At 47.4% G+C, this 13,833-nt stretch overlaps 1 protein-coding gene across 1 annotated transcript in view; it reads left to right on the top strand.

Moving 5' to 3' along the window:
• Positions 1–4,461: 4,461 nt before the first annotated feature.
• Positions 4,462–13,833, top strand: part of LCOR (ligand dependent nuclear receptor corepressor) — a 105,235-nt gene continuing 95,863 nt past the window's right edge. The window contains exon 1 of the mRNA XM_074999327.1: positions 4,462–4,573. Coding sequence (XP_074855428.1) covers positions 4,477–4,573 — 97 coding nt within the window. The 5' untranslated portion in view covers positions 4,462–4,476. The remainder of the gene's footprint in view (positions 4,574–13,833) is intronic.

Raw genomic sequence — 13,833 nt, forward strand, 5'->3', positions numbered from 1 at the left:
GGCTGTGCTGCTCCCCAGTTCAAACCAGTAACACCGTGTGCTGATTGGCTGAGCTGTAGGCAGAGGGAGGAGCTCTCAGGGAGGCCGAGCACTTAAACCCTGCTAGTAAGCGACCAGGGAGCTTTGCGAGTGCGTGCTAACAGGAGGGAGTTTGGAGAGGGAGCTTGGAGGGAGCCAGTGACTTCTGTTGCCCTTAAACTAAATCCTTTATAACAACCTCTATCGGAAACATTTAATTAACCCTCATATATAACTAGAGTAGGAAATGGAGGCAGAAGCCCAGCAGCAGAGTGGGGGCTATCCTGTTTATTGTGTCGGGTGCAGTATGTATGACTACCTACCCTGTGGGCGGGTGGCGTATGTGTGCGCTCGATGCAAGGAGCTCCTGGCCCTCAGAGACCGAGTGCGTGCTTTGGAGGCCGGGGTGGCTGAACTGGAGGAGCTAAGGAAGGCAGAGGTGTTTGTGGATGAGACTTTCCGGGACATAGTAGGGCTGTCCCACCTCCAATCTGACAGTCCTGATGCTGTTACGGAGGATGAAAGGCTCAGGGAAGGAGAGCAGTCAAGGGGAGCAGAGGGAAACCATCCCATAGTTGGGACCCTCCTTCCAGAGGGTGCTGTTGTATCCTCTCGTGCCGAGGATAGTTCTCCGGGGGAGGGAGCACCAGCTGTTAGGAAGAAGCAGGTTTTAGTAGTGGGGGATTCTATCATTAGAAATATAGATAGCTGGGTTTGTGATGACCGGGAGAACCGTATGGTGACTTGCCTGCCTGGTGCGAAGGTTGCGGATCTCTCGAGGCATCTAGACAGACTTATGGGCAGTGCTGGGGAGGAGCCGGTCGTCGTGGTACATGTTGGTACCAATGACATAGGGAAGGGCAGAAGAGATGTTCTGGAGGCCAAATTTAGGTTACTAGGAAAGAGACTGAAATCCAGAACATCTTTGGTGGCATTCTCTGAAATGCTTCCAGTTCCACGCGCAGGGCCAGATAGACAGGCAGAACTTCAGAGTCTCAATGCGTGGATGAGACGATGGTGTAGGGAAGAGGGGTTTAGATTTATTAGGAACTGGGGACACTTTTGGGGTAGGGGGAGCCTATACAGGAATGATGGGCTCCACCTAAATCAAGGTGGATCCAGACTGCTGGCATTAAACATTAAAAAGGTCGTAGAGCAGTTTTTAAACTAAGAGGTGGGGGAAAGCCGATTGGTGCGGGGGAGCACCTGGATCGGATGGAGACTTCTCTTACACGAGGCTCCATAGATAGGGATTCCCTAGAAGTTAGTCAGATAGGGAACGTGGGAAATAATATATGGGCAAGATCAGATGTGAAACAATCGTGCATAAAAAAATCCAACGCGTCTGGGAAAGGCGGACATATAAATAGTGGCAGTTTTCTAACATGCTTTTACACTAATGCTAGGAGTCTGTCTAATAAGATGGGTGAACTGGAGTACCTCATATCAAAGGAGGAAGTTGACATAATAGGCATCTCAGAAACATGGTGGAATGAGGACAATCAGTGGGACACAATCATACCGGGATATAAATTATATCGGAAAGACAGAACAGGTCGTGCGGGTGGCGGAGTGGTACTATATGTGAAGGATAATATAGAATCAAATGAAGTAAAAATCCTAAAGGAATCAAAATGTTCCATAGAATCATTATGGATAACAATTCATTCCTCTAATATGAATATGGCATTAGGAATATATTACCGACCACCTAACCAGGACAGTGATAGTGATGCTGAAATGATAAGGGAGATTAGAGAGGCTATCAAAATAAAAAACACAGTAATAATAGGAGATTTCAATTATCCCCATATTGATTGGGTGCATGTCACCTCAGGACGGGATTCAGAGATTAAATTTCTTGATGCCTTAAATGACTGCTTCTTGGAGCAGCTAGTACAGGAACCCACAAGGGGAGAGTCGATTCTCGATCTAGTCTTGACTGGAACGCAGGATCTGGTCCAAGAGGTAACTGTTATTGGACCGCTTGGAAATAGTGACCACAATATAATAACTTTTAATATTCCTGTGTTGGGAAGAACACCGCAGCGGTCAAACACTCTGGCATTTAATTTCAAAAAGGGGAATTACACTAAAATGAGGAAGCTAGTTAAACAGAAACTAAAAGGTAGAGTAATTAAACTAAAATCCCTGGAAGCTGCATGGAAACTGTTTAAAGACACCATACTAGAGGCCCAATTTAAATGTATACCCCAAATAAAAAAACACAGTAAGAGACCTAACAAAGAACCACCATGGCTTAACAGCCATGTTAAAAAGGCAGTGAGAGAGAAAAGGGCAGCTTTTAAAAAGTGGAAGTCAAATCCTAGTGAGGAAAATAGGAAGGAACATAAACACTCCCAAATTAAGTGTCATAATGTAGTGAGAAAAGCCAAAAAAGAGTTTGAGGAACAGCTAGCCAAAAATTCAAAAAACGATAGTAAAATGTTTTTTAAATACATTAGAAGCAGGAAGCCTGCTAAAAAAGCAGTGGGGCCCTTGGATGATAAAGATATAAAAGGAGCGATCAGGGAAGACAGTGCCATTGCGGAGCAATTAAATGATTTCTTTGCTTCAGTCTTCACGGCTGAGGATGTTACAGAGGTTCCTAAATCTGAGCCAGCCTTTTTAGGTGACAAATCTGAGGAACTCACTCAGATTGAAGTGACATTAGAGGAGGTTTTGGAATTAATTGATAAGCTAAATAGTAACAAGTCTCCAGGACCGGACGGCATTCACCCAAGGGTTCTGAAAGAACTCAAATGTGAAATTGCGGAGTTATTAACAGTGGTTTGTAACCTATCCTTTAAATCCACTTTGGTACCAAATGACTGGAAGACGGCCAATATAACACCAATATTTAAAAAAGGCTCTAGAGGAGATCCTGGCAATTATAGACCGATAAGTTTAACATCAGTACCAGGCAAATTAGTAGAAACACTAGTAAAGAGTAAAATTGCAAGGCACATAGAAGAGCACGAATTGTTGGGCAAAAGTCAGCATGGTTTCTGCAGAGGGAAGTCGTGTCTAACTAATCTACTAGAATTCTTTGAAGGGGTTAATAAACATGCGGACAAGGGGCACCCAGTCGACATAATATACCTAGATTTCCAGAAGGCCTTTGACACGGTCCCACACCAAAGGCTTTTATGTAAATTAGGTGGTCATGGGATAGGAGGAAAGGTCCTTTCATGGATCGGGAATTGGTTAAAAGACAGAAAACAAAGGGTGGGAATAAATGGTAAATTTTCAGAATGGAGGAGGGTAACTAGTGGTGTTCCCCAGGGGTCAGTCCTGGGACCGATCCTGTTCAACTTGTTCATCAATGATCTAGAAAATGAGGTAAGCAGTGAGGTGGCAAAGTTTGCAGATGACACCAAGTTGTTCAGGACAGTCAAAAGCAAAAGGGATTGTGAAGAACTACAAAAAGATCTCAGCAAACTGAGTGATTGGGCAGCAAAATGGCAAATGAAATTTAATGTGGGTAAGTGTAAGGTAATGCATGTTGGAAAAAATAGCCCAAATTACACGTACTACATGATGGGGTCAAATTTAGCTACGACAGATCAGGAAAGGGATCTTGGAGTTATAGTGGATAGTTCTCTGAAGACATCCATGCAGTGTGCAGCGGCAGTTAGTAAGGCAAATAGGATGTTAGGAATTATTAAAAAAGGGATCGATAATAAGACAAAAGATATCATACTTCCCCTATATAAAACTATGGTACGCCCACATCTCGAGTACTGCGTGCAGATGTGGTCTCCTCACCTCAGAAAAGATATATTGGCATTAGAAAAGGTTCAGAAAAGGGCGACTAAGACGATTAGGGGCTTGGAACGGGTCCCATATGGGGAGAGGCTAGAGAGACTGGGACTTTTCAGTCTGGAAAAGAGGCGATTGAGGGGCGATATGATAGAGGTATATAAAATCATGAATGGTGTGGAGAAAGTGAATATAGAAAAATTATTTACCTTTTCCCATAATACAAGAACTAGGGGACACCAAATGAAATTGATGGGTAGTAGGTTCAAAACTAATAAAAGGAAATTTTTCTTCACACAGCGCACAGTCAACCTGTGGAACTCCTTGCCCGAGGAGGCTGTGAAGGCCAGGACTCTATTAGGGTTTAAAAAAGAGCTTGATAAATTTTTGCAGGATAGGTCCATAAATGGCTACCTCGCACCTCGCCGCCCGGCCCTCGGCCCCACTGTGCACGGGGCTGCCCGGTCCGGCCTGCTGACGCCGGCCGAGTAGTGTAGACGGCGCATCCGCAGCGGCGCCGCAGGGCGGGCGGGCTGGCAAGGGTGGGGGCGGGGCGGGGAAGGGACCCCGCCGCCGCCATGGTGACGGGCGGGCGCGTGCGGCGCGGCGCGGCGCGGCGCGCTGGCGTGACGCACGGACGTGCCGCGCTGACGTCGGCGCGTCGGCGCGGCGCGGCGCGGGGCCCTCCCCCAGAAGATGGCGAGTCCGTGCGGGCGGCAGCAGTGCTCCATCGCGCGGCGCGGCGTCCGCCACCAGCTCGACGCGTGGCGACACAAGCTCATTCACTGTGTAGGTGAGGGCCGGCGCGGGCCCGTCCCCCCGCCCCCTCCCCCCCCCCCCCGGGACACCGGCTCCCTCCCTCCCTCCCCGCGCCCGCCGCGGGGCGGGGCGGGGCCTCCGCGGGCTGGCCCGGGGCATCGCCTTGGGAACAGGGGCGCGTCCGCCCTGCCGCCGCCGGGCCGCCTCGCCTCCCTCCCTCGCTCCCCGGGCCGCGCGGCCGCTGCTCCGTGCGGACCCCGCCGGGCGCGGGCGGGCGGGCGAGGGCCGCGGCGCTGCCGCTCTGCCTGTGGCAGCCTCCCCCGGCGCTGCTCCGCGCGGGGCCCCGGATTCGCGCGCTGGAGTGGGTGGGGGTGAGCCCCAGGAGTGGCCCCCGCCAGCCCTCGCCGAGCTAAGGTTATTCTGAGCTCCTCGCCTAGACCCACGTGCGCCTGGGTGAAACGCCCTCGGCTGCTAATGGGCCTTATGCGAGTTAAAGGGACTTGTAACTCCGCCTGCCAAGGCTTGTTGCCTCCTGCAGGTCTGGTGCTCGGCTCCCTTCTGATAAATACGCGGCCGTGGTTCCTTTGTGTCTTGTGGGTAACTCTCTGTGGAGGAGGAAAAGTGCAGCCTTCGGTTGGAGGTTGGAGTTGGTCTGTCTGAATACAGATGCTAGCAGCAGAACCAGGAATTTAAGCTTGTATTTGTCTGAGCTCCAGGGACAGATACAGAGCCCGCAGAGTTAAGGAGGGTAAGCTGTGGCTCCCCAGCGCATCCTTGAATTAAATTCTGCAGCCCTGGTCTCTAAATTGACGATGTTTGTTGTTAAATATTATCTCCTAAGTTCTGTAAACACAGCCCTTTATTTTAAGTCTTCTAATCTATTAATATGTTTATAATATTACTGCTCAGTATACATAACCTGCAGAATCAGAGGGGGAGCCGTGTTAGTCTGTATCTGCAAAAACAACAAGAAATCCTGTGGCACCTTGTAAACATGTCAGGTATGACATATCTGTCAGAGTGTAAATTTCATAGCCAAAGACCTGCTTCGTAGGAGGCATCTGCTGAAGCAGGTCTTTGCCCCACACAAGCTGATGCTCCGACATATATTAGTCTAGAAGGCGCCTGAGGACTTCTCCTTATGATCTGTGACGAAACTTTCAGATTCACTTTAGTTCGTACTGAAAGCCGTTACGCATATTTTTGTTGTGAGGTTGTTCAGGACCCTAGTTGAGAATCTGGGGTTTGAATCATTATTGTGGGCTGCCACTAAAACCCTAACAATGCTGTTCAGTGTGTGTGTGTGTGTGTGTGTGTATTTTAGATAAATAAAACTTTCAGGGCTTAAGAATATGCCTGATCTTAGTAACTGGAGGCCAATATATTGGATTAGATTGGGTAAGAACGTGGAGAGTTGAGGTTAATTAGCTGTTGACATGCTCATATTTATTCTGAAGTACTGGAATGGGAATATTTGGATTTCTACAAGGTTAGTATCTCTAGATACTGCTTAGGAGCTTTATTTTGGATCCGTCTCTAGATCCCTTGCTGCAGTTCTATGGCCTGTGTCATACAGGTCAGACTAGATCATTATCATGGTCCCTTTTGGCCTTAGAATCTATGACCACCTCTCTCCTTCAACTAGATGTGTTTCACCCTCTCTCCCTTTGCCTCAAACCAGCCTGGCTTCTGGAAGACCACAGTACTCTTCCTTCCTTCCTTAGTCTCCTTCTTGGCTGCATTGTATATGGGTGGAGTGGGGGGCTTCCTCTCTGCAGCTTAATTTCTGGGTCATCCTTGAAATAGTTTCAGTGCTGCTCTCTGTTGCTTTCCTTATCAGCTGCATAGTGAAACTATGGCAAATGGCTGGGCAGTTCTATTGCTGCAGTTCCAAATCTTATGGGTTGCAAATGAGACTGCAGAAAATTGTACCTGTTTCATTTTGCTGGTTTGGGAAAGCTGTGAGAAGTCAGCTGTAATGGAGCTGTATGCAGACTCAAAGAAAACAAAGCTTTGGGTTACATTTAGAAGGTTCTTAGCACCTGTAAGTAGTAAAAGCTTTTAAAATATGAGCACTTAAATTCTTCAGGGATTGGTAATACAGGCTCGCTCTCTAGTCCCCTTTTGGGCCTCCCTCACCCCTTATGGATTGCTGAATGTGCTTTACGTGTTTCTTTTTGCACCCTGTGTTTCTGTGTGCAAGAGCAGCTGTGAAGGAAATGGTTAATCGTGAAGTTGACCAGTATTTTGGAGCTAAAGTACAAAAAACATTTTGTAAAAAGTCCAAAGTATAACAGCGTTAAGGAGCTTTATCTTGATGGCAGTATGCCAGAAATAGTTTGACCCTCAAATTGATCAGTTTTTATGAGACCTCAGACCTGCTCTTTTCCTAACATGTACCTAGCTTAATTTGTTAGTGTATATGAATAGAAATTACAATTCCTTTTTTTCTTTCCTCCTTTCAAGTGTTGAAGAGCCTCACTAGTATTCATAATACCCAAATAAAATTTCCTTGTAGTTGTTAAACCCAGCTTTAAATACATAAGCTGCATTTAGGGTATGTCAACACAATGCAGCTCTTAGTGACAAGCCTTTGATACAGACTTGTCACTAAAAGTCGGCTTGCGTGAACGCTGTTGTTCGGCGCTTTTGCGGACAAAATGTTTCTACCCCCATGAGGTGAGTTTCATTATGTGGACAGGAAAGCACTTGTGCCAGCAAAGCAGCATTCAGACATTCTTCTGCCACAGCAAAACTGTTCATGGGGATTTTTTTAAGCGACTGGGAAGGACAAAAGTTTTGTTGATCAAGTGCAAGTGTAGGGGGTAATTTATCAGTCATAAATGGGTTGTATACAGCCTTTGTTCAGAAGTTGATCTCCTAAATGATCACAGTCTTATCGTGCTGTGATAATGCCATGATATATTATAGGAACTTACTTTGAATGTATTGGAGAAAGAAGAGAAAATATCTACTGAGGTTGTTATCCTGGTAGCTGAGTGAATCTTATGTGTAGTATAGTGTTCTAGGAGCCTCAGTCCAAAAAAGTGGTAGCTTGATAACAATCCACAGAGCTTAGTATCCAGAAAGCACTAAGAGGCTAGCACTGTATTTGCCCTCCTGCTCCTCCCCATTGAGCATTAGGTTGTAATTCAGTCAAGGAATCTTAGAGTGCTGTCACAGAAGGCCTGAAATAGATGGAAGATCCAATAGTTCTCATTAATCAGTGGTGTTACGTTGGTGACTTGAAAGAAACACTTGAATTTGAAGAATAATTGGTCTGGATTGTAGGATATGGCAATATCCTGGCTTTTGTATGTGTTTGAGTGCTAAAAGAAAACTTAGCCGATTGGATTCTAAGCTGGTATGTAAAATTGAGCTTACTCCCATTTTTATTTCTGGTAAAGTGCTACAACTGAAGTTCCTTCCTAATTCGCACATGCAAAGGTAATAAATTGCATAGCAGTGTACTTTTGGAAGTTTAGTTGCCGAAGATGTCATGTAGGTTTTATGAGGTGTGTGTTTCATGCTTCTGTTCATATAGCAGAAAACATTAACCACCAATAGTACTACGAAAGAGGAAAATATATAATATCTGTATAGTTCTGAAACTGTTCTTATGGCTCGTACTCTTGCCCATCACTGAGCTATGTGGTTTACTTTGTCAGTGTGTGTGATATCACAGCTGATATGAGCTAATGAACTGCTGCTTCAAAACAGAACAGTTGGGGGCATCTTATGGTTTTTAGGCAGTTTTAGAAAGAGCAGTTTGACTCTCACAGTACTAACCCAGCCACTTCTCTGTGCTAATCTGTATCTTCACAAAACAAAAAAAAAACAGTCCTGTAGCACCTTAAAGACTAACAAACTAATTTATTAGTGATGAGCTTTTGTGGGACAGACCCACTTCTGAAGAAGCTCATTGAAAGCTCATTACCTAATGAATTAGTTTTAGTCTGGTAGCATTTTAAGATTGTGTTTTAGTATCAGGACAGTTTGAGTACAAGTGCAATAAGCTGTACTTCGTTTTTTAGTGAAGAATTGTGTTAGTTATGTCGCTGGGGTGGTGGGGAAATGATTTGTGGAATAATTTTTTAACTGAGGGCTGGAATATGGCTAAGAATAAAGTGTAAACTTGGGCTATGCCTGCATTTTTGTTTTTCTCCTCCCCAACCCACAGTACACAGCCGGTCTGTACTGGGGTGTGTGTGTGTGTGTGTGTGTCAGACTTCACTGCCTTGCATCCCCTTCTGACTATGAAAATTCCTACATGACCCCAGGAGGGGGAACTGAAGACTGGTCCTCTGCATGTTCTGATGCCACTGCCAGAGGGGCCAAAGCTGAAGCCCCTCCACATGAGTCTTTGACCTGGGACCCTGCAAGTTTAGTGCCAGCCCTGGCAACCCCATTAAACCAGGGTCAGAACCTAAATGTCCTGTAAGCTGCATGGCCGTGCAGCTGCCTATTTAGCCCTGTGCTGGTGCTCAGGGCACCCATGCAAGGTGGAGAGGAGGGCTGCCCCATCCCAGCCTACCCTCCAGCCTGGTGGCTGGGGGATGGCCCAAACCAGGCACCTCTCCCTGGTCCAAACACAACAGCATCCTGAATGCCTGGACCCAGAGCAGGCCTTCTGCTGCAGTGGCCTGGGTGGCCTAGATCATATCCCCCCCGCCCTCTTTCCGCTGCAGTGACCTGGACAGCCCCCCCCCCTTCCCCTGCAGTACCTCAACTGGAGCCACCCTGACCCAGAGTCCTCTTGGCCTGGTGTTGGCGTCCTCCCACATGCCTCTGCACCCTATCCCCTGCTCCAGCCCTACACCAAAGCATGCACCCCAGCCCTCTGTGCTAGCCCTATCCCTGAGTCTGTACATCCAGCTGGAGCTCTCAAACTCTGGAACCCCAGGCCTGAGTACCCCCTTGACCCACCCCTGCCACATTAATTTTATTTGCACCAATGGGAAGTGATGTGTCACGTCACCTCCATATTAGCGCACATAACAAAATTCATTCTGCTTAGTGCTGGGGGTGCTGGTCACAACCAATTTTTGGGTCCTGAGCCACAGTTTGAGAACCAATGGGTTAGGGGAGCCCAGACTGGTGCAAATCACTTTTTGCTTGAGTGCAATGCATTTACACTAGCAGTTTGCATTAGTACAGATACACCAGTGTACGTGTACGTACGTACACACACACACACACACACACACACACACACACACACACCCACCCACCCCCCCCATGGTAGAGAAGTCCATGGTTATCCCATATTATAAAAATAGACCTTAGTCTGAGCTGCTGAAATGTTTACTGTGGTCAGGTCTGAAGCATACCTTACCCTTCAGAATTTCTCTAGTGTTGTGCTTTAGTTCAGAGTGTTTACTGATTATGCTTTTTTTTTTTTTTTTTTCTTTTATTAGAGAACTTCAATATTGTTTCTGTTGAGCTTTAGGAAATGTGGTAGGCATCAGTGATGCAGGCAGCTGGTACATGCCATGGCAAACCCCCAAGTGCACTGGCATTGTGGAAGGCAGGAGGGAAGCCACCACAGAGTGGGGTATGCTGGGCAGCCCCTGATCTGCGTGTGTGCCCACTAGGGAGTGGTCTCCCTGATGCTCTGGAGTGGCGGGGGGGAGAGCAAGCGGGGGGGAGAGCACTTGAAATCCATCTGATGCCCCACTGGGTCAGGGTGGATCACACCCAGCCCATCTGGACCTAAAAAGCACAATCTTCTACCGCAGCAGCTCATACATCACTTTGCATGGCCCAGCCACCAGAGGAGGACAGAGAGCCAGGTGGGCTCCCGGGTCTTTTGGACCCCAGGCCATGCCCAGCCTTTTTGGGCATGAGTGGGGAAATGGCATGCAGGGAAGGAGCTGTCCTCGTTAGCTCTCGGTAGCATTCTAGTCAGGGAGTCAGAATCGGGACCGCTCGGCAGTTAAATCTGCTGGGGGCGGGGTGGGGGTGGGGGGGCGTGCTTACTGAATTTGGCCGAGTTTCCATCCCGGCTCTGGAGCGGGGACGTGGAGAAGGGACTATGCGGCAGTGGGGGCAAAAGGAAGCAATGCACCTCAGTCTCGGAAGCCATTTTGCACCTAATTGCGGCCCCTGGCATTGCGGTACTTTTGTTCTAGCTTACAAAAGAGTGTTGGCTGGGGAGGTTTAAAGCACTTCTGTGTTTGGCACTGGTGTGATTGCTTCTGAAATAGTGGCTAGGCATGATACCCACAATTCGAGAAGATATTGAAAAAATTAGAGGCCATTCAGCAAACAACAACAAGATGACAGAGGGATGACTTGGTCAGTCTGTAAATATTTGTATGGGAATAAAAGTAATGGGCTATACATTTCTGTGATAAGTCTAACAGCTGGACAACTTTAGTCTAGAAATAAGGCATGGATTTTTGATAGTGAGGGTAATGAGTCACTGGGCGTTTTTCTAAAACAGGTCGGCAACCTTTCCCAGATGGAGTGCCCAGATTTGACTTTTTGACCTCTTTATACGGTCCGAGTGCTGGTGTTACTTTTTAAAGTCACTAATAGTCCTACTTACAACAGAGGCATAAATGAGCTTTGCCATTTATGTGGTAGTTGGCAGCATTAGCTGGTCCTTTGTTAATCCACAGGCAACCTGGCTTTGAGGAAGCTCCTAGCTGCGTGGGGGAGGAGGGGTGGGGCTGAGCTCCTTCCTTGTGTGCTGATGAAAATCAGCTTGTGTGCCACTCTTGGCATGTGTGGAAAGATCTGCTCTAGTTCAAACAGGAATTTAATTCTGGGAAGTCCTGTGGCCTTTGTTATTCCAGAAGTCACTGAGGTGATCACAGAGATCATCACCCTTCTGCATTGTAATCGGAGTTTGTCATACTATACCTACTACATCTTGTGAAATGTGTGGCAGGCTGACGTAGTGATTCCTATTTCATTAATAACTCCTGAGGAGTAGAGTTGTTAGAAAAAAGAATGCTTGCTTGCTAGCTGCTGTAACCTTCAGTGTGATTGGAAGAATGGTCTACAAGTGAGGAACAGAACTGGAGTTAGAATTCAGCCTAAAACTCAGATACGCTACGAATTTGTTTTGTGCTTCTGGATAAATCGCTTCAGTTCGGAGTATCCATTCCCACATCTGCAGAATGAGATCGAGTTCTTGCCTCACAGTGATGCTGAAGCTGAATTTGCTCACCTATGTAACACAGGGTAGAAAGCACTCAGTAAAAATTATCTTCTGCACTGACCTCACAACTCTTTCATACATGAAAAGATCACTTTACAGGCCCGAACGTATTTTTAGCAAGATGCTTTGAACTCGTCTAAAACCTCTCACAGAAGTGGTTTCTTTCCTGAGTCGCATGGTGATTGCCCCACATTCCTGGCTATTGCAAGTCCTGAATGCATCTCAGATCATGGACCAGGTGAAATTCAGGATTTGTTAATATTTAATAAGTCAAGTTATCTTAAGTAACTGCTTTATACATGTTATTGCTGTAGTTTGGGAAATGTTCTGAGGCTGAGGGGGAAAACATAGCAGGAAATAAAACTTTGTTTCAGGTTTAATTTTAACTAGTGGTTGATTAGAAATACAAACTTCATCCACACTTACTGTAGTATTTCCAAAATAATCACATTACAGGAGGCCCCCAAGGTGCATGCTCTTGAGTGTGCATATCTCGGTTTAAGGTGACTCTAGGTGGTGGGAAGCTGCTGTGCTGGTCAGTTTCCTGGCTTCCGTCAGAGGCAGCAGCTGAGTTTGCTGTCACCCCTGACAGTAGCAGTTTCCCACCTTCTGACAGAGGCCGCAGCCTGACCCTTGGCTGCTGCCACTGACAGGAGCTGGGAAACTGACCAGTTTCCTGGCTCCCCTGAGTTGTGTGAATTTTGACTCTGTGGGGTTGCGCAAGAATGCAAAGCCTGTGTAACTTGGGGGTCTACAGTCTTCTATTTTTGTGCACTTTGGAAAAATACTCTAATAATGAAGACAGGGTTGTGAGTTCAGTCCTCAAGGCTGTTTAGGGGTCTGGGGCAAATAGACAAATTATGAGAGAGTGTCTTGCCCTGTTCTGTATCTGTCATGCAGTAAAGATTTACAAGACTGTAAGCAGCTGCTACATGCTTCTCAATGAACATCTGTAACAAGAAACATGGAATGTTCTGATTTTTTTTTAAGACCTCCTTTAATGGAATTTTTTTCCCCTAAGAAGTGTTAATCCCAATGCCTATTACGTAGAGAAATCTCCTGACTTAGTAAGTTTGCTATAACTAAAGATGGATGAACAGTTCTCTATTCTGGTCCTTTTAGTTACCTTTTAAAACCTCATTACATGCCTGCAGCATCTGGGCCCACTTCCCACTCCCTGGGGAGTGTGATGCATGGGGGTATTTACCAGAGACACCCTCGCCCAGCTCCAGTGACACCCTGCAGGTGGCCTAGTTTGTGGGGACCAACTCCAGCACTATCACAAGGGTGCTCCAGCTCTGGTGGGGAATGAGTCCTGGGCCAACTGGGCCTATGCAGGAGCATTGTGCCATTTAGCCATGGGCTCAAGGAGGGTCTGGACTTTGGGCCCGATCCAGGACAAGACCTGTTTCTTGGTGCCCTGGGGTGTGTCCTGGGACCCCTCAGGCTGCTCCCTTGAGGGCCCTGGGGAGTCTGTGTCCCTGGCTCTCTCATCAGGTAATGCTGGCTGGAAAGGAGTGGCCGTGAGGGCATGGGGGACCTTAGTCTGTGGCTCTGCTGCTTGCACACTCTCAGCTTCCTGCCAGGGGGGTTTCCAGGCTCCCTGTGTCTTTAAGAGGGATTGGAGGCAGGGGCTGTACAGCTCTGATTGCTGTAGACAGGGTGACCCTGGGGCACCTGCTCAGTAGCCGGGAGGCCTTTTCTGTGGACAGAATGCCCCCGGAATGCCTAGCCTGGCTTTCTGTCAACAGAGGAGTTGTCCACAGTGTTAGCCTCCTCCCCCAAGGAACAAGTTCCCCGGGGGAGGAGGCTAACACCGTTGACAAGTGCTGCTGTCTGTCGACAGGACGCCGTGGGAGTGTGGATGCTCTGCGTAGATATAGCCTTGGAGCACAGCTCTCCAAACCAGGAGTGGACGGCTCTGTTTCCAGCTCCCTGGGTACTTTGAGCTTACTTATTGAAGAGCAGACTTAAGGTGGCGTTAAAGTTGCAAAACGCTTTCCCTAATCACCTATTTTCAGATGCTCACAAGTGTTCCCTCTAACTTTCCATCCCTGGGCAAAATGAACTTTGTGCGCCATGGCATATGGAGACGTGCACCACCAGTGGAAACATGCTGGCAGGCG

The sequence above is a fragment of the Carettochelys insculpta genome, chromosome 7, assembly GCF_033958435.1.
Source record: "Carettochelys insculpta isolate YL-2023 chromosome 7, ASM3395843v1, whole genome shotgun sequence".
Lineage (NCBI taxonomy): Eukaryota > Metazoa > Chordata > Testudines > Carettochelyidae > Carettochelys > Carettochelys insculpta.